Consider the following 26,361-nt stretch of genomic DNA (forward strand, 5'->3'; position numbering starts at 1 on the left):
CCCTCAGCTCCGCCGCCGCCTCCCCCTCCCGCCCGGTACGGCCTGCGGCGAGCGCCCGCCGGCGACCCCAGGCCGCCCCTCCGGGAGTTACCAAAGACCCCCCCCAAACCTCCCTCAGGGGCCTGCCAGGGACCCCCTCAAGCCCACCCCTCAGGGAGCTCCCGGCCATTCCCCTCCACACACGCCCTGCTCCTCAGGGACTTGCTAGCCACGGCCCCCCCGCCCCTCAGGGGGCTGCCGGCGACCACCTCACGCACCCCTCGCCCCTCAGGGACTTGCCGGCGAGCCCCCCCCAACCGTCCCTCAGGGACCCGGCCATTTCCGCGTCCCCCCTTCCCCAACCGCCCCTCAGGGACGTGTTGGCGCCCCCCTTAACCGCCGCTCAGAGACCTGCCGACAACACCCCCCCAACGGCTTTTCATGGACTTGTGAACCCCTAAATGCTCCTCAGGGAACCTCGTAACAAGCTGTTTTCCCGGGTGCCTGTCAACAGCTGCCCCCAAATGTCCTTCAGAGTCTGCCAAGGACCCCCTAACTGTCCTCAGGGCCTCCTGGAATTGCCCTCAGCCACCCAGCATGTACCAACTCCCTCTCTGAAGCCATGTGGAAGCCTCTCCAGTTTGCCCTCCCCAGTAGCCCAGTTTAGGCCACTTTCTTCCCAGTGCCCGGGTTCAGACTTGGCAGGGAGCTTCTCTATCTGAACAGTCACGCCCTGCTCCTCAGGGACTTGCTAGCCACGGCCCCCCCGCCCCTCAGGGGGCTGCCGGCGACCACCTCACGCACCCCTCGCCCCTCAGGGACTTGCCGGCGAGCCCCCCCCAACCGTCCCTCAGGGACCCGGCCATTTCCGCGTCCCCCCTTCCCCAACCGCCCCTCAGGGACGTGTTGGCGCCCCCCTTAACCGCCGCTCAGAGACCTGCCGACAACACCCCCCCAACGGCTTTTCATGGACTTGTGAACCCCTAAATGCTCCTCAGGGAACCTCGTAACAAGCTGTTTTCCCGGGTGCCTGTCAACAGCTGCCCCCAAATGTCCTTCAGAGTCTGCCAAGGACCCCCTAACTGTCCTCAGGGCCTCCTGGAATTGCCCTCAGCCACCCAGCATGTACCAACTCCCTCTCTGAAGCCATGTGGAAGCCTCTCCAGTTTGCCCTCCCCAGTAGCCCAGTTTAGGCCACTTTCTTCCCAGTGCCCGGGTTCAGACTTGGCAGGGAGCTTCTCTATCTGAACAGTGATCAGCATGCCCAGGCAGAGCAGGACCCTGTCTTGCCTCTTTCATTTCTTACTCTCTCCCCCTGTAATATTTTCTTGGAGTCACAGAAGTCAGTTTTGAGTTTTTGCTCCCTGGTGCTGGCCCCCGTTATCTGGTATTTGAACTCTGTGGACATCCTGTCCCTTCCCCCTCGCTGAGGTGGCATCCCACATTTTTTCCCCTTTTTTCCTCATATCAGAGTTGCCAGGAGCTCCCTCCTCACCGTCCTGTGCCTTCCCTGAAGGCCCCTGCACTGCTCAGCCATATCTCCCTGTCACCTCTGAGTGATACCTCCCCTGTTATCACTTTCCTAACTCCCCTCCTGTGGCCCTTGTTGGACATGGCAAAAGTAATTTTCTCTCTATTGAAGAGCTCTGAAAGGTGCAGCCCCCACTGTTGTCCCCCAACAGTCAGTGTGCACCTCCCTCAGTGTCTTCCCATCCTTTTCGTGGTTACATCCCAATTTTCCCCATTTTGTACTGTGCTGTTTTTCCTTTCTGTAGCCGTACAGCAATGTTTAGTCTGCTCAAACAGTGATCTTATGACTGGTTAGTCTTTGTTCCCAGCTTTTTCTGCCCTGCTTTGCCTCCCTGGTCAGGTAACAATCCTTTTCACCCTGATTGTCCCAGTCAGATTTTACCCCTCTGTGGCTCGTTCTGGAACAGTAACGCCATTTTTAGGGGCAGTAACAGAACTCTGCAACTACAACTGTAGTTCTTCTGTATTGTTACTGTAAGAGAAGATACGAAGATTTCCTTCAGCCTTAGGCTAGGAACCACCCATAGGGAGTTGCCCTCTTCTGTACTATTTTTACTATAGCTGCATGATTTTTCTTTGTAGCCACTGAAGCCCTGTATAACTCTTGGATAGTTGTGTGATATGTTTCTGCTTAGAAATACCAGGTTAGTTACTTTTCTGCCCTCACCTTCCTGCTGTCCCTGAAGCATGGGCAAGCACAGTGTGGCTGCAGAAGGCTTGCTCGGTGCTGATGCTGCTAGCTCAGTGTTGCTTATCTTGTATTCGTAGTGAAGGAGAGTAGATATCTCTGCATGATGCAGCATTATTCCTAAGAATCTTTTTTTCTACTGGCTAGTTTGCCTTGCTTTCAAACACATAACGGGTCATTGTGCTGCTGGGTATTGTTTGCTACGTTGGTCCCAGTTTCGAAAACCCCCGTGACAAAGTCTGGTCGTACATGAGGACCGTGTGCTCACTTCATTACGCATGGCTGGGCTGCTTCCTCCATCTGCAGAGTGGTGCTGACACTGTCACTCACTTCTTAAGTCACTGAGGGTCTGGGCTGTGTGAGTGAGATGGTTCTTTTGGGCCACAGCTGGAAACGGTGAAGCCCTCTTGACGAGTTGATGTTCTGTGTATTGAGCAGATCTCAGCCATGCTGCAGCACCAGGTGACCTGATCTAGGCTGTTAATCTACTAGGATAAAAATAAGCCATTTGAGATCTTTCCCCGCAAACACAGGTTTTGAATTTCAGAAATTTGTCTTGCTGGAGGTTGGATGGACCTTGTGATTTCTCCGTACCACTTGTGGCAGGGGTCCCATGTGAGAAGGAAGGAAGGAAGGAAGGAAGGATGCCGTGGTCAGACTTTAATATCTCCGTGGTAGTGTCTGTGATGAGAGCTAGGACATTTACTTTCTCACTGCTAGAATGGGAACTCTTGCTTACAGTAGGGTACTAAGAGATGCTAAGATTAAAGGTGCATTGGATTTTACTTTTGTTTGAATGTAGCAGGACACGTCCCCGTGTCCCTACTTAATCATTTGTCCCGTTTTACATCACTTCCTGCGTCAGCATGGCTGGAAAAAGCCTAAACCAGCCACTTGTACTACGTGAACATAAACATGTTAAGAACAGGGATTATAAACAGATATTGTCTACAGCTGTTAAGCCTCCTGTGTGTTAATCTGCAGAAGACCTTCAGCTAAACAGTGTCAAATTTTTCAAGTCAGCCCAGGTATTATGATGTCAAGGATTGATTTGTTCTGTTGCTTGTTGATGTCTTTTTGTTTCGTCAGCTTTTCTGTATGCTGCTCTATGTGTATGTACTTTTTCCTTGCCCCGAGGGCGAGGAGCAAAGACAACTATGAGTAATCCTGATTGTGATGAGACTGAGGAGGTTGCTTCCTCTGAAAAGACAGACCTAATTTTGAATTTGTCTGTTGAATGACATAGAGCAGACTACCGTGAGGTGTAGATGCTGTTGGACAGGTCCATCAGAGTGACAGTAAGAGATGCAGGTAGACTTTTACTGTGCCCTGAAGATACAAATCTCTTCTAACCACCTCTTTTGCTCTAGTTAGCTCAAGACCATGGGTGTAAGTACAGTTAAATCACTGTGGAAGCTTACTGTTATTATCACAGCTTGAGCACGGAGTCTGCTGTAGCCATGGAGTTCCGCTGAACTTACTTGTTTGTCACAGTCACAAGCACTTTGAAGATATGTTTTCCTTCCTCTGGTCCCGTCATCTGCTTTCCCAAGAAATGCTGTAAAATAAAGCTGCTTGCTTACAAGACCATAAAACTTCAGTGAACTTGTTTCTGAGCCCACAGGTTACCCAACTGTATTTGGCTGAAGTACCTTGGTGTGTGTGGTAATCCTGTGGAGCAAATAGAATTGTTGGATGTATAGGTACTGTGACTTTGACGTGCAGTGTCTGCAGGTAAATCATAGCTACCATCAGTTTAGCTGAATAATCTGTCCCTTGTGAAGATACAGGGCAGGGCAAGGGGGAACAGAAAGATAAGTGATGGGACCATGAAGTGCTATGTTTTGATTCTGTTTTAGGTAGAAAGAATTTTTGAGGAAGAGAAGAAGGTATAAGAGAAGTACGTTTAGCAGTCTCTTAATGATTATTACTTTGGGGAAAGAAGAAAAGCTCGTGTGATCAGGTATAGCAGGTATTATAACTGCTCGTTGTCTCAGCTGGAAAAGTAGTAGAGGCTGCATAGAGTGCTTGCTCAGCCATTTTGAGACCTGTCGGACTTGTACCAGCATCAAGCTTCATCATGCTTTTAGCCCCTCTCCTGGTCTCAGGCTGGCATTGCTGCAGCTAGAGAAACAGCTGGTCAGCTAAGAGTATTTTTGAACGGATGGGAATTAGGAAAGAGGTGAAATAAAATAAGAGAAGGATGGTGTGTGTGAAGAGAGGCAACAGCAAGATCCTTGCCTCTGCCTTCTAAGCAGTGTTGGGAGCTCAGCTGGAAGCAGCTGTGGTGGTAACATCACCTCAGTTGTCATCTGGCACGGATGAAAGCACACTAATATCAAAAGTGGTCCTGGGAGATGAGGATGTGAAACAGAGGAGCGTGGTGTGCTTTATGGGCTCTGACAGTAAAGTGCATTTCTTCCTTTGCACTTGGCCTTTCATTGCGAGCGTCACATTACGAGCCTCAGAAGGCAGGGGGGTGGGTGAATAACCCGTCTGCCCATTTCATTCAGCAGTGAGGTGTGATTTCCAGCCAGCCAGCTTCGGTATGTTGAGATCTCAGTTTGTTTACCAGACAGGATTTCAGCACCGTCCTTGGGTGGCATCAGGAGGACTTCTTGTTTAGACTAATTGGGTCTAACTCCTGTTTACTTTTATGAGTGATTTCTCTGTAATATTTTAGATTTTATAACCATTTATCATTGCCTTGAACTTTTTAAGACAGTCTTGCAGTAAATATTTCAACAGAGCTGCAAACAGAGCGAGCGGCTGTCTAGCTCCGGTAGCAGAGAGATGTCAGGTTAATTTACATTATGAAAAATCAGGATAAATTAAGTGGTGCTAAGCTTTGTGCTGCGGTGGGCAGACTTTGTTCAGTATCTGAACGAGCAAGTTTCCGATTTCTGTGCTGTGTAGCAGTCTGTGGTATAGATAACTTTCGCACTATGGGAGGTTGTGATTCTCTTTCTGATTAGTAGCTTTGAGGTCTAGGAGCCACCCTGAAGCATACAGGCAAGAAAAAAACAGGAGGAAACAAAATGTTTCTCCTCGTTTTTGTGCAAGTTTCCAGAGCAGACTAAACTGACTTCTCAAACATATGGTAGGCAACACGAGCAGCTGAAGAAAGCTCATTTTGTTTCTTCTTGTATTTCCTAATAGATAAAATGTCCTTTTTATAGGTAAAGAAGTGTGGGGTTTTTTTTATTTCTGGAAGGCAAATGTTTTAAGGTTTTTCTGGGATGAGAGTGAGAAAATTGAGAAGTTTATTAGTTTGATACAAGTATTGAAAGAAGTATTATGCATTTCAGAAGCAGTGTATTTCAGTAAAGAGACAATGTAAAAGATACATGCTGCAAAGGAGGAGGGAATTTTCAAGAATTTATGGCTTAATTCACGTTTTGTCTGTGGCATCTAAAACATATAAAAATGTCTGTCTGGCTTTGTTACACTGACTTTTAACAGGGTGTCTAAAAGAGGACATTTTAGCATGGCTCATAACTACATTGGCTCATGCTGTAGTCCAGGTAGAAACTGGGACCACTTCACTTAATAAGAGAGAGAATTCTTGCAGAAGAGAAGCTCTTGTGATTGAATTCAAACTGAACATCTCGAGCACAGGTTTTTAGGACAAGAATTTTCTTGGATTAACACCACAAACAGACTGGTTCCTCTCTGAGCACTAAGGAAGAAGGTTGGATTTTAGGCCACGGTACATGGCTGTGAGACTATTTCTGTCCCTTAACTCAATCTATGTTAACGTTTTGCGTGCTCTTCAGGCTCATCTGTTCTGCCAAAACTTGGGAAGCCTCCCAGCGCTGTGTTACCACTGCTGTACTGTAGGTTTGCCTTGCTGCTGGAGAGTTTTGGATGCTATGTGAAAGCAACAGCTGTTACTTCCTTTTAACAAAAAAAAAAACCAAACAAAACAAAGCACAAAACCACACACACTTGTAGCTTTTCTCATTCCTTCTAACTATAGCTCAGGTTCCAGGAACTAAAAGAGCTAACATTAAACTTTTGCGTGTTTTGAGAACATGGATTTACAGAGACCACATTGCTAAAAAGTGCATTGCCAGACTAGTAATTGTTATCTCAAAAAAAATTAGAGACAAAATAAAATGGGTATTAAAGGGTTTGTTTCTCTTTTTTTAAAAGAATAAAACTAAGTCAAATATTTAGAGTATTTCCCCCTACCCAAAACCTGTTGTTACAAAAAAATCATTGATATTTTACTTTGGGGGAGTACTGGATTATAAATGAAAACTATAAATGGAAACTGTAAAATGTCTATCTCCAGCTTACCCAATTAGAAAATCCAGTATACCGTGTAAGACACTGCACAACTTCACCTTCTTTAATTGCAAATCCCATGGGATTCTTTCTAGAATAGCAGATATACCTGCATACTTAAGAGAAAGCAGAAGTGAGATATAAAGAGATTTTTGTATTCCTTATTTTCTTGAAAACTTAAGGTTTATAGTAGATAGTGTCACAGAGCATCAGAAATTTCAGGGCAAAGTACTGTCCGAGTGAAAAACACCTTCCTTGGAATATATTTTTTCAAGGTTTCGAATGCACAAACCATTACTTACAGGAATTTTTACTAACTCCCTGCTTAAACCGTTTGTTCCCTGCTTTTTTCCCACTGAGTGGTTATTGCTTCTTGTTTCACTGAAGTGTCTCTTAAAGAAAGAAGATGCTTCTGTTTGGTTCTGTGGCCCCGCGGGACCGTTCCCCAGGGAGGGTTCAGCTTCAGGCAGCCGAGGAGCTGAGGCAGCAGCTCCATCCCCATCACCTGCTGTCCTTGATGGTCCCTTCTCTCACACTTTGTACTGGGGAGAGCAATGAGCTTATTGTGCCTGTCTGGTTCAGCAGAGCTGCACCCCAGCTTCCAGTCCAGTGCTTCCACGGGGCATGGTGCTTACTGTCCCCGCTCCCTGGGCTACACCTGGGCAAGAAAACAGTTGTACAGAGGAGCCTGCTCCCCTCCTTTCACCCAGAGAGGGAAAAGGTGGCTTGCCTGACTAAAAGATTAGTAATTGATGAATACGTGATTACTCCGTTTGGATTGAGAGAAAATGTTTTATTTGCTCCCGGTCCCGTTGCTGAGTTGGAAGGCTTTACATCTGATACCTATTCTGATGTTGTGGTTTGCTCCTTTTTTGAAAAAGGAAACGCCGTCTTGATTACATAACGTTTGCATCAAGCATGGCATGTTTGAGTTTCACAAGTTTTAATAAATTTAGCCGTGTAATACTCTAACAGGGAGAGGTGATTCCACTCCAGTTTCCCCTACGGGGAATTGAGACACAGGCTTCTGGGATCGGATGCACAAAATCACCCGGGGCATCCCTGGGGGAGCTGAGGTAGCGTTGGAAGCTCCGGGGTGATGTCTTCATCCCTGGGTCAGGCACCTCTGCTGGTTCTTGAAAGGCAAAAGTGTGGCTGATAAAATAGGGAGGGTGTGTTACTTCCTTTTCAATCTGCCCTCTGCCCGGGCAAGTCAGAACATTCGTTTAGAACCTGTAGATCTATTGCTGAGATTTTATTAAAAAAATCAGGATTCTGGGAACTCCTGCCAGGCCCTTCTGTTCTGTTTAGCTGAAAGTTAACAAAACGGTGTTCCCAGGGCTGTGCTAATCTTCCTTGTTGTTACTGGTGCTGATCAAGATGTCTTGGCATGGTCAAAGGTATTTGCAGGACATTAAAACAGGGAAAATGGAAAAACAAATTAAAATCTTTGGAGTATCCTTTAAAAACTGCGTTAAGTGGATGAGGAAAAAAAAACTTAAAAGCATAGGTTGTTTAATACATAAATATGGAAAATCTGATAACGACGATTGTTACAGATGAGATAAAAATAAATTCTAAGATACCTTGAGTATTAATTAAATGGCTGAAGGCCAAAAGCTGCTTTCTACTCTCGACAATGTAATCCCATTGGAATACCAGTTGGAGTAAAAGGATCAGGATTTGGCCCTACATCTACCAGCCACTACCAAATAAGGTTCCTTGCAGAATTCAGTAGCGGAGTTGATGGAAATCCAGACACAGTGGGAGGAAGCTGTCGTTCTCTCAGCCTCCTCAACACAAGGGCAAAGGATTCAGTTTTCTTCCTCAAGGTATAACTTTCACTTTCCCGTGTCCTGAAGTTCTCGTACCAGTACTTTCTGCTGGCTTTTCCTTCCTATTTGGCCAAGATGTCCATGACATTTTAGCAGTGTGGGAAGGATGGGGTGGTTATGATTGCGAGGATGAGATCCGCAGCTGTATTCTGGAGGTGCTTTCCCTTCTGTTTGCTGTTCTTGCAATAGCACCCATCGCGCCTCCCCAGCCCCGTGCTCTTAGATCCAATGGCCCTGACGTGCCGCTATGGTAAGTGCCTGGCTCCTTCTGCCACCTGCTGAAGTGGGTGGGTGGGCTTAGGTGGGCAGCAGCGTTTTTGGGTGATAACTTGTCTCTCTTTGAGTGAATGTGAGTGTTGTTTAAGCTCTAGTGATAGAGGCTGCGGCGTTAGAGGGTTCCGCGTTCGGCGCCGTGATTCACAGCGAGGTTGGGTTTCAGCAGCTGCTGAGCTGACCTGGGGGCTTCTGTGGTGCTGGTGCGTAGCAGGGGAACAGGCATCTCTCAGAGCTGAAGGTTTCACAGCAGGTAATGGGTTTTGACATTTTCTGTGTATAGGGAAAACACTCAAAGAAAGGGATGTAGTTGTTTACATGTAATTTAAGATGGTAGAAAAAATAGCAGTGTATTTTTCATGTTTGTCCTCAAATGTATAAAGTTCATGTTTAATTAATACTCTTTAAAATTTTATTCCACTGCAAGGTTTTCAGGTGGCTTTTAAACTGTTGCTTTTTTTTTTGTTTTGGTTATCTCTGTAGATGATTTTGAGCCCTTATCTTCCAGCTTTGTTACAGTTTGCTGGGATGACTTGAGCTTTCTGTTCAGTTCTTCTTTTTTGATAAATGTGTTTGGGAAGGATGCCTGGAGCCTATGGAAAGCATACTGAGGGCTTAAGCAGTTAGCGTGCCAGGAGTTGTCCAGCTACTAACTCATCCTGAATCAGAGTGTACTGGTGTGTTTTTCATTCTCTCTTCTAAGTAGCTGACCAGAGTATTCATCTATTTTAAGTACTTCTCTTGGAGCTCTCTTAACCGAGCTCATTTTACCAGGGAGCTGCGTGATGATATGTTGGTATGTTGGATTTCCTTTCCCATATATGTGTGATCTTTCTGCGTGCTTTCAAATTTGTTTCTCTCTGTTAACTTTTTCACTTTAAGTCTATGAGGGCTCATATATTTTAGCAGAGAGCTATTCTCAATAATAGCAGCTGAAGGTGGTATTGAAAACAAGCTGGTTCAAAGACCTGCTCTTTGTTTACTGGCTGCAGCATTAACTAATGAAGAATGAGATGTCTGATTGTTTGTTTAGCTGTGCCAAGGCAGATTCTAACTCAAGCCGGGTTTTAGTGTATTGTTTGATACAAACTCCTGTTTTTCACTGTTGATCCGGAGAATAAGCTTGCATTTCCTGTTGCAGTGACAGCTCAGCTACACAATCGAGGGATCGCTGCAGGCTGCTCTGAATTCTGCTTGTCTTAGTAGCAGCAGGGAGGCTGCACCGAGAGCTGTCGGCCGAGCTCACCCCGTGTCTCTTACTGGGTACCCAAAATTCAACTAATAGAGCAGAGCTGGAGGTTAGAAAAGAGGGAGGATTGGGAGGAGGTTTGTTAGGGGAGATTTTGCAGGCTCTCCCATGTTGTTATATAGAGCTCTCTGCTGTAACCTGAGATGGGTGCTTCCCAGTTTATAAAGCATAGGTTATTAAAACAAAATGGTATTAAACAAGGGACACTAAAAGCCTAGACAGTACCCCCTTCATCAGTGGAGACCTCGGCTTCTGTTACTGAATCGTTGACTCACAGCCCTAGCTTCTATTTTGACATTTGATTCCTGCAGCTGACCTCTGATTTTCTTTCCTTTTTTTCCCTTTTCTGGTGTCCTTTTGTTGCAGTGAGTCCAGATAATGGCTTGTCCTTTTCATGCCAGTGGAAGAAATCTTAACGCATTTTTCAGTTTTGCAAGATCCAAGTGTATTTAATGTAGAATTCCCAAACAGGACTATGCAACCTGTAAAATTTCTTGTGCTCCCCTATAGATCTGTGTAGTTCTGTGTGTGTCCCATGCTTTGAATTGCTTTACTGATCCAGATTTCCCCTTCCAAGCTTCCTGGAGTTAATTTGCAGGGTGTGACCACTGTCTGGTGGAAGGATGTTGCTCTCGGATTAGCTTGTTAACCCCGAGCCTTTTGACCTTTCATGTCTTGTTCTACGGGGTGGGTTAGATTTATTCCTCTGGTTTCTTTGTCAGATTTACTGTTTTTCATTTGATTTCTAAATAATTATGAGTTCCGTATTCATGACCACAAAGAGCTTTTAGGAAACCAGCTGCTGAAACTGTTTTACCCACAACAAGGTACAGCGCTCCAGATTTGTACCTGCCCTGGCGTGGCAAGCCTATCTCACCACCTTTAAGGGGCTGCAGATCTACTCCCAATCTTCTTTGCCACAGTTTACTCCAAGTCAGTGACTAGTTGCTTAGTCCCTGGGGAACAACTGCCTGTAAAATTCCTTAGTAAGCATATATAAAGATAGCCTCTCAGTTCCGCATATGCTTTTTTTCATTTTGGTTTCTCCTTCTCTGGGCATTTGGTGCTTTCTTGAGTCAGTTATTTGTTGTTTGGCATCAGCACCCTGCTCAGAGTTTTATAGGACATACAAATAAAAAGACTCTGTGCCCTGAAGTTTTTACATTCTGAAGACACATGGAAAACAGAGAAATCCAGATGTTGAGAACTTTGGTATTTGGGAATCTTTAGTTGCTGTTGAGATAGTTGTGAACGATTTTGCTTTTACCTTGTATACAGTGCTTTTTCTGCACTTTACTGAAAGCAATATCAGTGCAGCAAAATTCTTGTTTCAGATATGCTGCACTGAATAACTGCCCCTAAGAATATGTCATGATCTCAGCTGTAAAACAGGTTGTATTGTTCTTCCTCTGTCTATATCGAACACAGTTTGGATCCATCCTCCTTGTGCCAAAGGACACTTGCCAGCCTGACAGCTGGGTTGACAGTTGCCTTCAGCCTGCCTAATAGGATCTTGTTTTCCAGATTAGGAAATTAGTTATATCAAGGGCCCTATTTCCAAATGGGGCAAGAGGCTTAAGCTTCAGGAGAGGATGGGCTACTCCTGTGTTTCATATAGTGAGCAGGAGAAAAAGGGATGTGCTCTGAAAGCAGCTGAAATCTGCCATGGTCGTTCTTAACGTTTTGCTAGAATCATCCACATTATCAGTATAGAAAGCATTTAATCGGTGTAGGCCGGCTCTCTGATCTCCTCATGTGGGCTACTGGATACAGAGACACAGCAGACAAGTCGTGCTGCAAAAAAAAAAAGGGCCATGTCTTGCTGATTTTGTGAATGACTACTGTCAGGCGTTTGGTGGGCCGTGTCTTGCTGGTTTTGTGAATGACTACTGTCAGGCGTTTGGTTTCTTGTTCTTACGAGGTGGGACTGCATGAAGGGGAAGCTCTGAAGCACAAGGCTCTCCCTGTTTTAAGTCCTTAATTAAAAGTCCCCTGAGTTGGTTGAAACCGTTCCCCTTGAGGTCGGTGGCAAAACTTTTCTTTCAACAGTTCAGGATTAGGCCTAAACCCTGTACCTGTTTTGACAGAAGAGTTCTGAGAACATAGTATTTCCCTTCCTAAATGTAAAATTTGAAAAGAGGATGAGTTGGGGGGAGGGTTGTGTATTTCTTGCCGTGAAGTGAATTTTTTTTTTCTGCAGGAAGTCGCTTTTCTTCAAGGTCAAAGATAAATAGTGAAAATGCTAGAAATTTCCTAGGCCCTGCCTTTCAGCAGTCCAACCATACTCTTCGTAGAGATGCTTAGGACTCTCTGCCATGTGCAGTGTTGCTTTAAATTGTCGATTCGTTCAGTAAACTTTTTTACACTGTTTTGGTATAGGATAAAAGGGGGGTCATGGTTGAAACGAGCAGCACATCAACTTAGGCTTGATCCACGAAGATACTTAATCTTTTCAGTGTTGTCTGTCCATGGAGTGCCATGCTGCAGGACACCATGCTGCAGGACACCATGCTGGAGGGAAACAGTCTGGATAGTTCCTTCACAAACAATTTTTATGTTTATCCTTGATAGAATGCATGTAATCAAACCTCATGATGTTTCAGGGCAGTAGTTTTTCCCGTAGGAGCCAATAAATGACACTAAAACCAGATTTAACTCTTTGGTTTTTTTTGTTATGGGCAAAGTGATTTCACTTTTGTCTTGATGAATTACATGGCTAGTAGTCTGGTCAGAGGAGATCTTCGATTAAAAAAGCTAGAGAGAGGCTGGTGAGCAGAAACAACTTCATCTCCCCCTTTTTATTTCGTTCGATGTCGCTTCGCTGTCGGGTCCTTTCCCCAGTTTAATTTTCTGCAGCCGCATTCCTCTGCAAGTAGCAAGTCCTTTGGCTGTAAAGTTAAAATAGAGGAGGAGAAAGGCAGCAATGCCTGAATCATTTTATAAAGTCATCTTGATCTTATCTCCAGCCTTTTCCGCCCAAACCCACCAAACTCTTTTACTGAGCTGGGTGCCTATAAATAGACCAGCCGCTCTCTCTGGTGCGGAGATGGGCAGCTCTCAACCAGAGGCTTGTTTTCTGCGAGCGGCGCCTGCACGCCAGAGCTCGCTTCTCTCTGCCTTTCATGTCTCACTTTAGGTAGCGCTGAGGTTTTCTAGAGACCAGAGGCTGGCAAATGACATAAGCTGCTACGTAGGGAGGGGCAAGGTGACCTCTGGGATTGTTGCCTTTTCGGTTAAAAAAAAAAAAAAGAAAAGAAAAGACAAAAAAAAAAGAGGGTTGTGTTTAAAAAGAGGAATGGAGGAATGCACGTCTTGTGCAGAGGTGAGTGAGCCCTGCTGAGGTGAGGGGAGCCCCCCCTCCACGTGCGGCACTCGGGGGGCTGGGGGGAGCCCAGAAAAAAGAGGGTTGTGTTTAAAAAGAGGAATGGAGGAATGCACGTCTTGTGCAGAGGTGAGTGAGCCCTGCTGAGGTGAGGGGAGCCCCCCCACATGCGGCACTCGGGGGGCTGGGGGGAGCCCAGGCAAGGCAGAGGCGGCGTTTCGCTGGGAGTTACTTTTCTGGTGGGCTGGGCAAGAGTTTGAGTGGCCAGAGGGCCACGGGGCTCTGGCTGACCCCGGGTGAAGCATATCTGTGGATAAGCGTAGCAACAGAGCTCCCAAAGCTCCTCCTGCAAGTTGCTATTTTTTGATCAGATTCCTGGCTGACTTGGTATCTCTGGGCTTTGCATCCTGGGAGTTTTCCCCAGGATTTTTAATTCCTTTCTGACTTCAGTTCAGGGCTTTGCAAAATTTGGTAGCTGCTTGCCGTGTCTCATTTTTTTAACTCTTATGTGGTTTTGTCCAAGGAGTGCAAAAGGTCTCTCCATGTTTTGGTCTTAACTTGAAAAATGTCTTAACGCTTTCACATTTTCTCCCCTGTAGAAGGTAAACTGCAGAAATGTCTGATTTCTTTGGCATGTAATTTAGATGCTGTTGCTTTACTCTTTGATACTCAGGTGCTGGAGGTTAAAGTAACTCATCAGATAGACAGATCTATAGATATATATTCTAGGAGGACTACGCAGAGTTGGGCAGTGCTCTTTGTTCCACTTGGCAGCTGGGAGATGGAGACATACGGAGTGAAAAATGACTTTATGGGGATCTTGTAAAAAGTCTGTGGCAGAGTAGGAGCCTGAATGCACCTTTCCCAATTCCAGATGAGCGCCCTCAGCTCTGGCCCCAGCTTGGGGGTTGTTTCAGCAAGGGATGCTGTGGAGTCAGTCTTTGAACTCCATTTTGTCTTACACTGAAGCTTTAGGTTAAAATCGTGGCTGAGTTTCAGATTCTTTGCGTAGCACCAGCTTATCTAAGTGAGTTTAAAAGCTTTTTTCTGGGTATCGCTATATAGTGTTTCACTTCTGGCCCCTGAAGCTGCTCCCAGATGCCTTATAGGTTCTCGGAGTGTATTCCTGCTGCTGTGTCCCTGCCATGGCTTGTGGAAAAGGGGTGCCACGATGTCTTTCAGAGCTGTGGGGAGCTGGTGAGGGAGGTACCGACTTCTTGATACGAGCTTAGTCTTCCATCGTGCGTTTTCGTTCTCTCTTTTCATTCTGCTGAAAACACCACAGAGTTTGGCGATTCCTGGTTGAACCAGGGGCGCTGAGCTGGTGTTTGCCTGAGCACTGACAGTATTTCTGCCACTGTGCAGGGTGGCTTTGTGAAAGAGCTGGGAAACAGAGAGTTTGGGGTTCCCTACCCTCCGACTCAGCCGGGTCCCAGGCTTCGAGGTAGCTGGTGTTTCTTTTGGAGGAGGTAGGGGAGCTCTCCCCCTTTTCTCCTTCCCAGCAATGTGGAGGATGGTGTAGAGTGGCTCCTCTGGCCGGTGGCTCTCTTTCAGATCAGGGGGGTATGTGGGAACCTGCCCTTCCCCAGCTGATCTGTGAGGAGAGGCATCACCATGGTGGTCCAGGCCCTATGATCTCCTGGGCCAGGCTGAGGACGGCTCAATTCTAGCGAGAGAGGAGCATGTATTGTCAGACGGATGTTTCTTCTTATAGTCAGCATTTTTTTCCGAGTGCTTTTTGAGGAAACTTTGAGCTTGGCAAGGGCCAGCGTGTGTGGAAAGTATTAAAATCTGCAGCTGTTTCAAGAAGGAAAGACCCACATTAGAAATATATATAGCATTTTAAAAGCAAGTTTAGTGCCCTGGAAAGGATTTCTAAAATGAACTAAACCCTGTGGATCAGGAAGAGTATTTATTTTGTGCTCTGTAGTAGCCTGGCAGTGTACATGTAATATTGTGTTTCTAATTAATTGATGCTCATCGGTGACCTGACTCTGTTACAAACCTGAGTTACACTGAGACCTCTGGTATGTTCAAGTTGTGTCATTTTCCTGGCATCAAGATACAGAATAACCTGTCTTACAAGATTGTTGGACCATTTGTTTCCTGTGTTTTAACTGTGTGTTTATCGCATCGGGCTCTCGCAGCAAGAAATGGGTTCCTGGGGGCTGTTTCTTGGGGAGAAAAGTGGGTTTCTCGTGGTCCTGAGGCCTGAAAGCACCATTTGCAGTTTCTGGGCAATATCTTCAATCAGTAAATTGAGTCTGATCCCTCTCTCTGACTTTTCTGCCTTTTCTTTCTAAGCTGCAGTTTTTGAGATTATTTTCATGTAGCTGTTGGTATCAAAATCTGTCCCGGGCAAAGGAATCAAGTGTATTTGTCGAAGTAGAATGAAGTGCATGTGGATTAAATACATACCCCTATGTATGCATAGTATGTGAGGGAGCATATGGGACTGTGTATGCTGGTATGTCAATCTAGTTATAAAGCAGTTAAAGTAAAAAAAAAAAAAAAAAAGAAGGCAGTGTGCGTAGACGGTTTTGGCACTCCAGCCCTGGGAAATGGCAGCCAGCCAGAGAGTACTGAGGCAGGGCCAAGACTATCTGAAGAATACCAAATGCTCAACTTGGATATAGCTCCTTCTTCTCTCTGGTTTCACTCTTCAGCCCGTGGGCCTGCAGCCTGCCAGCTCTGTGCCAGGTAGATGCTGATAATTTCACAAGGCAGAGCTGGATGTAGAGACGAGTATACTGCGGTGTGTGTGTGCTTGTCATCAAATGCCAATTAAATGAAAGGCACCATTACCCACAGCTGAAATCTGACCTCAGTGAGTTTAACTGTTGTGCTCTCCGAGTCATTGTTAAACTTTGAAATGCTCAGTCAGTCATAAGGTATTTATCTTTTTTGGTATCGTGATAGCACTGGAGACAAGGATAGAACCTCACCCCAGTGTGGATTATGCATGGTGATGGTTTAATCTCGTTAAATTCACTCACTTACGTTGAATGAATTTGTTAAGCACTTCCAGCAGAGGGCACTAAGATTATTGAGCTCAAACTCCGCTCTGTTTTAGTATGGGTATGTAGAACATAAAAGATGCCTGTAAACACAATGTATAGTTCACTCCTCTCCCCTCTTTATTTTGTAGACTATCATAAAAGAGGGGATGCTGATGAAACAGACCAGCTCCTTCCAGCGCTGGAAGAGACGATATTTTAAGCTGCGAGGAAGAACACTCTACTATGCAAAAACTGCTAAGGTAAGGTCTTGACAATACATATGAGTCCAAGGGAAGAAAGTCAGTGGTGGAGCTTTTGGAGGTAGAAGGGTGTCTGTGAGAAGGCAACCCTCAGTAGAGAAAAGAGCATGTGCTCTGAAAGCACCTGTCCTCAGGTTTTGTATCTACTAGAAGATCCCTAGATTTTTAAGTAAAGTGTCGTGTGGACCTGTAACACTGATTTTTCCACATTTTTCCCCCTTAGTGCATTTTAGTAGGGAATGGGCTCTGAATCAATCAAAGTTGAAAAAGAAGGGAGAAAATACAAATGAAAAGTTAAAATGGAGGAAACAAGCAAGGCTGGAATTTATCAAATCAGAGCTGTCATGCATCTGGTTTAATACATTGATAGTCAACTAGATATAAATCTGTCTCCTTTCACAAGAACAAAGCTTACCTTTATTATTTTTTAAAAATATTTCCTTAATAAAAAGAAAGTTATTTTGTTCACTGACTGAAGACAGGCAAGTGCAAGCCCCAGTGTATAGAACTAGACTTTTGAGTCCTTCGTGTTGTTGGTGCTGGGCCTTTCCTTCAGATCACAAAAGTGATGGGGTGTGCTAGGCAGGTGTAGAGGCACATCCCTCTGGGTCTGCTGCTTATACATTAGATTCAACAATTCCATTTGGATGGGGCTCTGAGCAATCTGATCTAGTTGAAGATGTCCCTGCTCATTGCAGGGGGGTTGGACTAAGTGGGACCTTTAAAAGTCCCTTCCAATCTAAACTATTCTATGCACAATTCATTGGGGTTTTGAATTCTTTCTTTCCAGTCCATTATTTTTGATGAGGTGGATCTGACAGATGCCAGTGTGGCAGAATCCAGCACTAAGAATGTCAACAACAGCTTCACGGTAGGACTTGTTGTGTTATTTTCCATTCTTCTTGCATCTTTCCCCCACATCCCTTCTGTTTTGCAGAGTTTAAAAATATCTGAACAATCTTTGTAGCCTCTTTCACTAAAAAAAAAAACTCCAAACCCAAAAACTTACTATTCCTTATAACATCATAACTCATCTCCGTGCACATGGGAAATACCTTGGGTTACTATGGATAGTGCTAAAACTTTGCATTCAGTGATTTTCTTACATATAAACTGGGAGGGTTTGATAGAATCCATTTACGCAGTGAGACAGAAAAAAAATGTTCTGCTGAGGGAGTTAGGGGTGATGTTGATGTTTGTGTTTGAGATCTTGCTAAAGGAATTTAGTTTTCCCTTCAGGCCTTAAAATATGTAAACTTCTTTCTCTGACTTTATTTGTGTGTGGCTGTATATGTCTTTATATATATGCACACTATATATAGTGGCAAAGCAAAAGGAGAAACAAGAAGTCACACAGCAATAACTGGAATTGGTTTAGGATGCTTGTTAGATGTGAAATATGCACTAAATATTTGCAATCTGGAAACACGGTGGTGCCACTGCTTCATTTTCTTCAGGCTTAGTAACAAGGAGAAAAAATGATTGTATTTTTGAGGTGCAAGTGTTTTACAAGCTCCGTTTTGGGGGAAACACCTGGTGTGCAGAAAAAAGCCAGTAACAGTGGCCACACAGGTCAAGTGCCAAGCAGCAGTGTGGCCTCGGGAGCTGGCTAACAGCAATACCCTCCCTGCACCTCCAAAGGGCTCAAAAGGGAGGAGAGAGAAGGGTGTGGAGAACAGAGGCTGTGTTGGTCTAAGGCAAGGAGAAGCAGGGAGCAATCCAGGTGAAGGGAGGAAGCTGATCCTGTGGGATGGTGACCTGCAGCCAGTGGCCAAGACTGAGCAGTGTGCCTTGTGCTGCAGCAGTAGTGACCCACTGCTTTAAACATCTAGCAAAGGATGTTTCTGTTACGTAGCTGTAAATGTTTGCTTTTTCAGTACCTGTGCAAAGCAGCTGTGGGGCCCACCCTATGTGCAGATGAAACCCCAACACTTTCTCTAAGGTTGAAAACACTTTCTGCATCCATAGGAGGCACATCTGGGTCTGATAGTAAATATTGGTATCAGGTGTCAGTGTGTGTGCCCAGAGAGAAGGATTCTGCAGTGATTTCAGTAGGGGATACATTTTCAAGAATGTGAAGTTATTTACTTGTTAGTAAAGTGTTTTTTCTTGTGTCTTGCTTCAGTTTTCCTGTATGTAAATAAAGACTAATTTTTCAGGTGAGCAAATGTTCTGCTACTGTAGAGTTGGGAGAGATCTAACCTCTGTCGGGGACACTATGAGTAGGGACAGGAGGAAATAGTGTGCTTGCTCTCTCAGATTGCCCCATGTAAGTCCAACAGTGAAGAATTACTTCCATGGCTATGGGATCAGGCTCTGCCAGTCCCTGCCTTCCCTAGGAGGTAAAAAATATAAGATTTTTTTGAGACTCAAGTAGCAGATACAGCTCACTCTGTCTCCAGCTGATCATTGTACCGTGGGGCTCAGGTAAACTTCAAGAAAGACATCTCTCCTCTTAATTTCTCTCTGCTCTTTCAATAGATGGCTTACAGAGGGGTATGACTGCGGTTTCCATGAGCTATAAAAGCACTTAGAAAATCAGAAGGTTGCCTGGTCTTGCTGCTGCTTGTTCTGCCACATCGCTGCCGTCAGTGCTTTCGATTCCTTGCAGTATTGCTGTTATCTTTGAGAGCACTCTGTTAGCCCCCCTCTGCCTCCCCAGTTTGGTTCCTTTCTAAAATTCAAAGTTCTTTGATACTTTTTTTTTTCCCCCTGTTTCAAATCGGTGGGACTCACTATTGAGTTTTTATCCTAAACTGGAAACATCCAACATTCGGCCTTGTGTAGCAGAGACAGTTATTCTGGACTTTTAGATGTTCTGGTTTTCTTTTTCTTTCTGTGTTTTCTTCAATGGAGACTGGTAGTTTTGGATTTACGAAAGAGTAAAGGTTTCTTTCTGAGGAAACTCAGCCTCTGTCCAGGCATCTGTACTTCTTAATGTATAGATTCTGCAGGTCAGGTTGTGTGATTGGCACTCCTTAAGGTGCTAACAAAGGAGATGGGAAACAAAACCACTAGATAAACCACTCAGGAGCAGTGTGGATCCAAACCAGAGAGGTAATAAGGGATGACCAGTCAGTGGAGAAAGTGGTGAAAGGGCAGTGAGGAGCACGGGGAGGCAGCACCATGAGAGAAGAAAACCAGAGCATGGAGCCAACAAAGATTATGTTGAGTAAACAGAGGAATAAGGTTAAAAAAATATAGCTGCCAATAAACCTTTTACATAGGACATAAGTCTGACAGCTAATTTGTCTGCTGTCAGCAGGCAGCAGAGTAAGAAAAGCGAGTATTAAGACGCAGAGCTCTTCCTCTGAAAAGAAGAGTGTGTAATACAGGTTCTGCTGTTGTTTACTTAGTCAATCTTGCATAGATTTCTTCAGTCAGTATATCCTGTTTGCAATGGGATGGTTTTCATGACAGCTACCCAGAGTTAATGGGTATGTCACTACAGAATGGGCTGGGAGCAAGTGACTAGGGACATCTTGGAGTTTAAGATGTTGTACAGCTCTGTCCCCTGAGAGGTGTGAGGAAGAGCTTTATGTTTAGCTATTGTTCCTTTAGGTCAGGCAGTGTGGCTGCAGAGTTATTTAGCAGGAAGCCTCCGGGAACAAGTCATCTAACAGCCCCACACCAGGCCTCTCTTCTCTCAGGAGGACTGTAGATGTAATATTTGCAGGTTCTGTCACGTCTCTGCTGTCGCTGTCCTTCTAAGTCATCTGTCTACAAGGTAAATTCTTTCAGGATGCCTGGGCTGTGACTGCTTCTTTCCATGTATGATCCCTTAGTACCTGGTTTATAGGTCTCTCACCAGTGGATTTTCCTAGGGCTTCTGTCTTTCATAGGGCCTTAGAGAGGATCTGCTGTGGTACAAACTCAATGGTAATATGTTGTCCTGGTACTTCAGACCTCTTTCTTTCAAAGAGTCTGGTCACCTTTTAGCCTGGATTCTTGCTGTCACCATGTGCCTACACTTGTACTCCTTATGAAATAGAGATCAGCAGCACTGGATGGGTGAGGTCGAAGCCTGACCCTAACTTCTGAGCAGAGCTTTCCCAACCGTACCCTCAAAACCTCTCATGGTTTCTAAAAAGCAGATGATTTGGGATCACACTGGGCATGTTGGTTCTTCCCAGTGGGACTTCGTCTGTTTCTGTGAAGTTTTTTTCTTGGACAGTGCAATTTCCCAGTAACTTGATTGGTTGATGTGCCTAATGCATTAGCCTGCTACTTGCTTCAGGAGCATTAAAATAAAATACACCATGAGGATGAGTTTCATACTTTGAACCTGGAATAGGTTTTTTCTCTGGATCGTGCCAGAAAGCCTGGGCTTTGGAGATACTTCTCTCAAAATGATTGCTTTACTGTTGTCATGGCTCTGAACCATCCACCGTGCCCATTCTCCCCTACGGAGCCTTTAAGGTTTGGGAGGGCACCAGTTGCTCTATTGTCTGTTGCTCAGGCCAGCAGCTTTGACTTAAGAGTCTTTGAAAGGACTTTGGGTCATCTCCTTAGGCCTGTTCTTGTGAATGTTTGTGTGAGCAACAAATTCTTACTCATCTGGCTGGTGTGTTGGCTGAAGATCTGCTCTTTTCTACAAGATGCCAGCTCAGTGAAGCTGCTGCCTTCAATGCCTTTGGCACAGCTGATGGAGTGATTCCTTATCAGTTCGTTGGCCCTGTCCTGCCTTGTGCAGGATTTGTATGAAGCTAAAGGGGAAAAAAAAAAATCTAAAGTATATGTTCTTTAATGCTACTAAAGAATACCTGTCACCAACAGGAGGGAGCCTGGGAAGGATATCAGATCTTTCCGGGTGTGTATTTTGTGTTTCAATATGATTCTCACATGGAGGTTTTGTGACTGTTTTCCAGTTATTGCTTGCAAACGTTGGTGTGGTGGTGTGGACTTTCACCCTCATTCACATAGCGTGGATTACAACATTTCCCTCCCATCCCTTCTTATTCAGACCTTTGAGATCCCACAGGAGAAAGCTCCCGTCCGTGGAGAGGGATGTGTGCAGTTTGGTTTCTTCTTTCTGAGGCTTTAGTGGAAGTGAAGCTGGGTCAGATGCACGTTGTTGAGTGCCAGGAGCCATGCTGTTGATCCCTCCTCCGTAGTTAAAGGCTCTTCACTGGAAGAGGTGGAGCTTGAGCTCCTGGGCTCCTGTCAACCCTTTTCTGTTGGGAAGTACCTCTCAGCTCAGCCGCAGACAGGAAACAGCATATTATTACAGTCAGCGCCTGCCTCTCCACTTCACTGCCGTCAGAAGGAAACTTATCCCAGCTCCTCCTTAAGCAGACAGCTAATCAGCTTGTGGCAAGTGGAACATAGCTCAGAAAGACTGACCACAGAGGAGATTAATCCTATTAATCGTATGTCAAGCGATCTGTTTAGGTTTTTCTCTGAGGGAGTAGTCTGCTCTGGACACTAGTTTAGAGGAAGATTGAACGTGAAAGGTAAGAGCAGGAGTCCAAGTCTTTCTGGACTCAGCACTGAGAAAGGTGGCACCTCTGCCAGCGTAACAGAGCAGCAGGAGCTCAGGTTCTTTGGAATAAGTTTACTACAAACTCACTGTTCAAGTGTTTTTTCCGGTGTGGATTTATGTAGATAAGTTCTCCAGAATCGGGGTAAAGGGAAATGTGCCTGCGGTGCTGTTGGAAATACTGCACCCATCCGTTAAGAAATACTGTTTATTAACTGATGATTCACCCTGCCCAATGTCACAGGAGAGAGGAAGTTTTGAGATTAGAGTAATACCTCTCTTTCAGAGCACTTGCATGACTGGAGGCGACAATGGTTGTGGTAGCTTGAGGAACAGGGAATTGCTGGTGCTCCTGAATGAGAGCATGCTGTCATCTCTGAGACGCAGTATGGATGTCATTCTCCAGCTGAACAGAAGCCTGAGGTGTGCTATAATTTTTTGTTATTACAACCTTGTTACTTAGTAGTGACTTTATTCAGCAGCAAAGATGCCAGTTTCTGTCTTGTTAAGTGTTATGTGACTTGTCTGATCTCCTTCAGACTGTGTACTTATGCTGTATTGTCCCAGGGCTTGGTGATGCTGTGGAGAAATAGCATGAATCTTCAGGTTTCTGTCTTGTTAAGTGTTATATGACTGTCTGATCTCCTTCAGACTGTGTACTTTTGCTGTATTGTCCCAGGGCTTGTTGATGCTGTGGAGAAATAGCATGAATCTTCATTTTGGGCTAATTAACTTTTCCTAAAAACACAGGGCAAAGTGCTTGAACTTTAACAAAAGATGAAAGTGCTGAGGGTGCTTCCTGATGGGGAGAGTATGTTGTTGATGTCTGCAAATTCATTTCAAAATGAAGTGAAAGTGCCTTTGCCTCTCCTGTGATTTTTGTGTCAAGTTGAATTATTTGTATTAGTGCTTTTAAGTGAAAATACATGCTTTTTAGCAGACAAGGTGGTGAAGTTTTCTCTTAGGAGTTTGGTTTTGAAAGAGTGAATGGAGCTGCTGAAACTACACGTCAGGCAGAAAGTCTTCTGCTCGTGTCCAGGGCAGGAGCTGGGTTCCTGTAAGGCACTGCTGAGACAAGGGGAACCCAGATCAGAGCTTATTTGTGCTGGTTTGAAATATAAGCGTCAAGAAAGAGTGTGTGACTTAATTTTTATGAGGAGAAAGACTCTAAGAACGTTTGTTACAGGCGTGTTTGCAGAAAAGTCAGACTTGGACTTCGAGCTTGGGCTGATAGAGATCAGGGATCCCTGGTTTGACACTTGCACAGATTCCCCAAACTGGTCTGTGGGGCCTCAGCCCTTCGAGAAAAATGGGCTTGAACCTCTGCTGCGGGGAGACACCAGGCTTCCCAGCGAGGGAGGGGATCTTCCTCCCCTGCTTCCTCGGCACGGGGGGCGAGGGACCCGCAGGGAAGGCACTGGCTCTCAGAAGTGGACAAAAAAAGACTTACAGGAGTCACCAACTGTCCTGGTTCCTCACCTCGTTCCTTTCTACACAGCCATGGGTTGCCGTGTTAGGTTTCGGAGAAGGGAAGGATTAGAAAAAGGGGACTGGTGAAAGGGATGGTTCTTCCCTCCACCTTTTCAAACTCTCTTCTCTGAACTGGACAAAATTAGAGCGCACGTTGGAAAGTCAGGCTTTGCTGGAGGTTGTTGTCTCTTCCACACCCATGTGTGTGTACACATTCAGGAATTGTACACTCTCTGCTAGTGCTCTTACTCTGTTTATATTGGCAGCTGTCAGAATTTCCTTTATAAGCAAGTGAAAATAGGAGTAGAGCCATGAATTGCCATGTCCAGAATCGCTCTGCTGTTTTTTCCCCCCCTCCCTTCATTAAGTGCAGTTGGGTCCCCATTTCCTGTCAGAACCTCTGCAGTTTCAAAATACTTTGCTATTTTAGTAGTTTGTAATCCAGACTTCAGTTTGGTTTTTTTTTTTTTCCTGCTTGAGAAAAGGCCCTTTGGTAAACAGACCATTCTGAGTCACTGTTAGTCAGTGAAAACAGTCATTTAAAATCCTTTCATGTCAAGGATTTTTAGGACTCTTAATCCAGCCTCCTGCAGGAGCTGGTCATTAGTCTGCTCGCAGAAAAGAAGGAAAAATCTGGAGAAAAACCATCGCAGAGAGGAGAAACATGGAAGAAGAGTTGGAGGGTCTGGAAGAAGTTGCTGTGGGTGGAGAGATCTGGCGATTGCTTCTGTACGTTACCGAATGACCCCAAAATACGCGAGGAGTTTTTAAGAAAGATGAAGCTTCTGTAAGAGAAAGAGGTCAGGCTGAGCTTTTCTGTATTTTACAGTGAGACAGGATAGAGAGCGAGCTGGAAAGCGAAGGCGACTGTTTGTGAAGAGCTTTTGTTTTCTCTAGAGGGAAGTTTACTGCTTTGAAATTAGCGTCTGTTACTGCCCTTGTGCCTGAACACTGGGAGCTTTTGTTTGATAATCTCTTTGCTCTTTGTAACCTTCCTGCTGTGTTGATGCTTTATCTACCTTCCTGAGAGAGACTGCAGATTCCAGCGTCTTCTTCTCCTTCCAGGTGAGGACACAAAGGCAGAACAACCTGCGGTCAACAGGGAGTCATTTGAGAACACCATGGGTTTAGTTTTACATAGGAGTTGCTCTAGAAAGAAAAGACTTCTTTTTATGCACCTCTTTAATCTTGTCCTTTTGACAGGCAGGGAGAGGCTTGCTAATATTATTTGCAGAAATGAGGTCTCCCTACTTGTGGTGCTTGTGATGGTTTCACCGTTACGGTGCTTGAAACGGGACTTGTCTTTGCCTGGTGACCCAGTGTGGAAAGCTCCTGGGTTCATCAAGCAGTTGAAAGCTATTAATTTCCTTTTGTTTTAGCTACCAGCCTCTTTTCAACACAGCTGAGGTTAGGGGGCTGTGAGGAGCTGTTACTAACAATAAGCTGTCAGTAACAGGTCATTTTCCTACCGTGGACAAGGTCTTTTATTGCTCAATCCTGTGATTTATTAGGTGCTAGCCTTGATGTGTATGAGCCCACTGAGACAGCAGCTCTACCACTGGGGAACATTGACCTGCCCCTCTGGTCTTCACAGTTTTGCTTCTGTTTCAGTGAGTGGGAAGGTTTCTCTGAAATACCCTTTACCTTCCCAAATCTGCTGCCCTTTCTGAACAGGGTAGTTCTCTTTGGGAACTCTTTTCCTGGCAGGACTGCATCCTTTTGAAAACAGCTGAAGAAGGGATGCAGGTGCATCTGCTGCGTGAAGTGAAGGGTGGGTGGATAACAGAGCTGTGCTAAGATGCTCTGGCACTTGGCATGGCAGCCCTGTCCCTTCCCATTTGGTGCTGCTCCATCCCTGTAGATCTCTTGGGATTAACATGCATGAATTACCAGGACTGTATTTATACCTGCTAACAGTGGCCAAGACCTTCTTTAGGTTTTGACATCCCTTAACTGGTTGCAAAAATCCTAAAATCGCTCTCCTTGTCTGTGCTCCTCTTACCAATTGCCAAAAAGAGGAATGTGCCTTGTTTAGGAACAGAGTTTCCAGAAGCATGTAGGAATGTGACCCTGGTATGAGAGAAGATAATTTTCCCAGGGAACGCTCTGTCTGGTCTGCTTTCCCGCTGGAGCATCGGGGAAGACAGGGAGTGGGAGAAAGCGCAGATGGAGGGTCAGCAGGAGTTGAACTTGATCTGTGGGCCCAGAGAAGATGCACTCGTAGAGAAAAACCATCGCAGAGAGGAGAAACATGGAAGAAGAGTTGGAGGGTCTGGAAGAAGTTGCTGTGGGTGGAGAGATCTGGCGATTGCTTCTGTACGTTACCGAATGACCCCAAAATACGCGAGGAGTTTTTAAGAAAGATGAAGCTTCTGTAAGAGAAAGAGGTCAGGCTGAGCTTTTCTGTATTTTACAGTGAGACAGGATAGAGAGCGAGCTGGAAAGCGAAGGCGACTGTTTGTGAAGAGCTTTTGTTTTCTCTAGAGGGAAGTTTACTGCTTTGAAATTAGCGTCTGTTACTGCCCTTGTGCCTGAACACTGGGAGCTTTTGTTTGATAATCTCTTTGCTCTTTGTAACCTTCCTGCTGTGTTGATGCTTTATCTACCTTCCTGAGAGAGACTGCAGATTCCAGCGTCTTCTTCTCCTTCCAGGTGAGGACACAAAGGCAGAACAACCTGCGGTCAACAGGGAGTCATTTGAGAACACCATGGGTTTAGTTTTACATAGGAGTTGCTCTAGAAAGAAAAGACTTCTTTTTATGCACCTCTTTAATCTTGTCCTTTTGACAGGCAGGGAGAGGCTTGCTAATATTATTTGCAGAAATGAGGTCTCCCTACTTGTGGTGCTTGTGATGGTTTCACCGTTACGGTGCTTGAAACGGGACTTGTCTTTGCCTGGTGACCCAGTGTGGAAAGCTCCTGGGTTCATCAAGCAGTTGAAAGCTATTAATTTCCTTTTGTTTTAGCTACCAGCCTCTTTTCAACAC

At 45.2% G+C, this 26,361-nt stretch overlaps 1 protein-coding gene across 6 annotated transcripts in view; it reads left to right on the plus strand.

The window, feature by feature from the left end:
* Positions 1 to 2,133: 2,133 nt before the first annotated feature.
* The window catches only part of DGKD (diacylglycerol kinase, delta 130kDa), a 62,610-nt gene continuing 38,382 nt past the window's right edge, over positions 2,134 to 26,361 (plus strand). The window contains exons 1-3 of one of the 6 annotated variants that reach the window (XM_014952148.1): positions 2,134 to 2,153; positions 16,315 to 16,425; positions 17,216 to 17,296. In XM_014952148.1, coding sequence (XP_014807634.1) covers positions 16,333 to 16,425; positions 17,216 to 17,296 — 174 coding nt within the window. In that variant the 5' untranslated portion in view covers positions 2,134 to 2,153; positions 16,315 to 16,332. Of the gene's footprint in view, positions 2,154 to 16,314; positions 16,426 to 17,215; positions 17,297 to 21,736; positions 21,879 to 22,203; positions 22,328 to 25,648; positions 25,691 to 25,733; positions 25,762 to 26,002; positions 26,027 to 26,361 lie in introns of those variants that run through there. The other 5 variants (XM_014952153.1, XM_014952151.1, XM_014952152.1 and 2 more) reach the window with 5 other exon arrangements.

The sequence above is a fragment of the Calidris pugnax genome, unplaced genomic scaffold (genome assembly GCF_001431845.1).
Source record: "Calidris pugnax isolate Ruff unplaced genomic scaffold, ASM143184v1 scaffold232, whole genome shotgun sequence".
Lineage (NCBI taxonomy): Eukaryota > Metazoa > Chordata > Aves > Charadriiformes > Scolopacidae > Calidris > Calidris pugnax.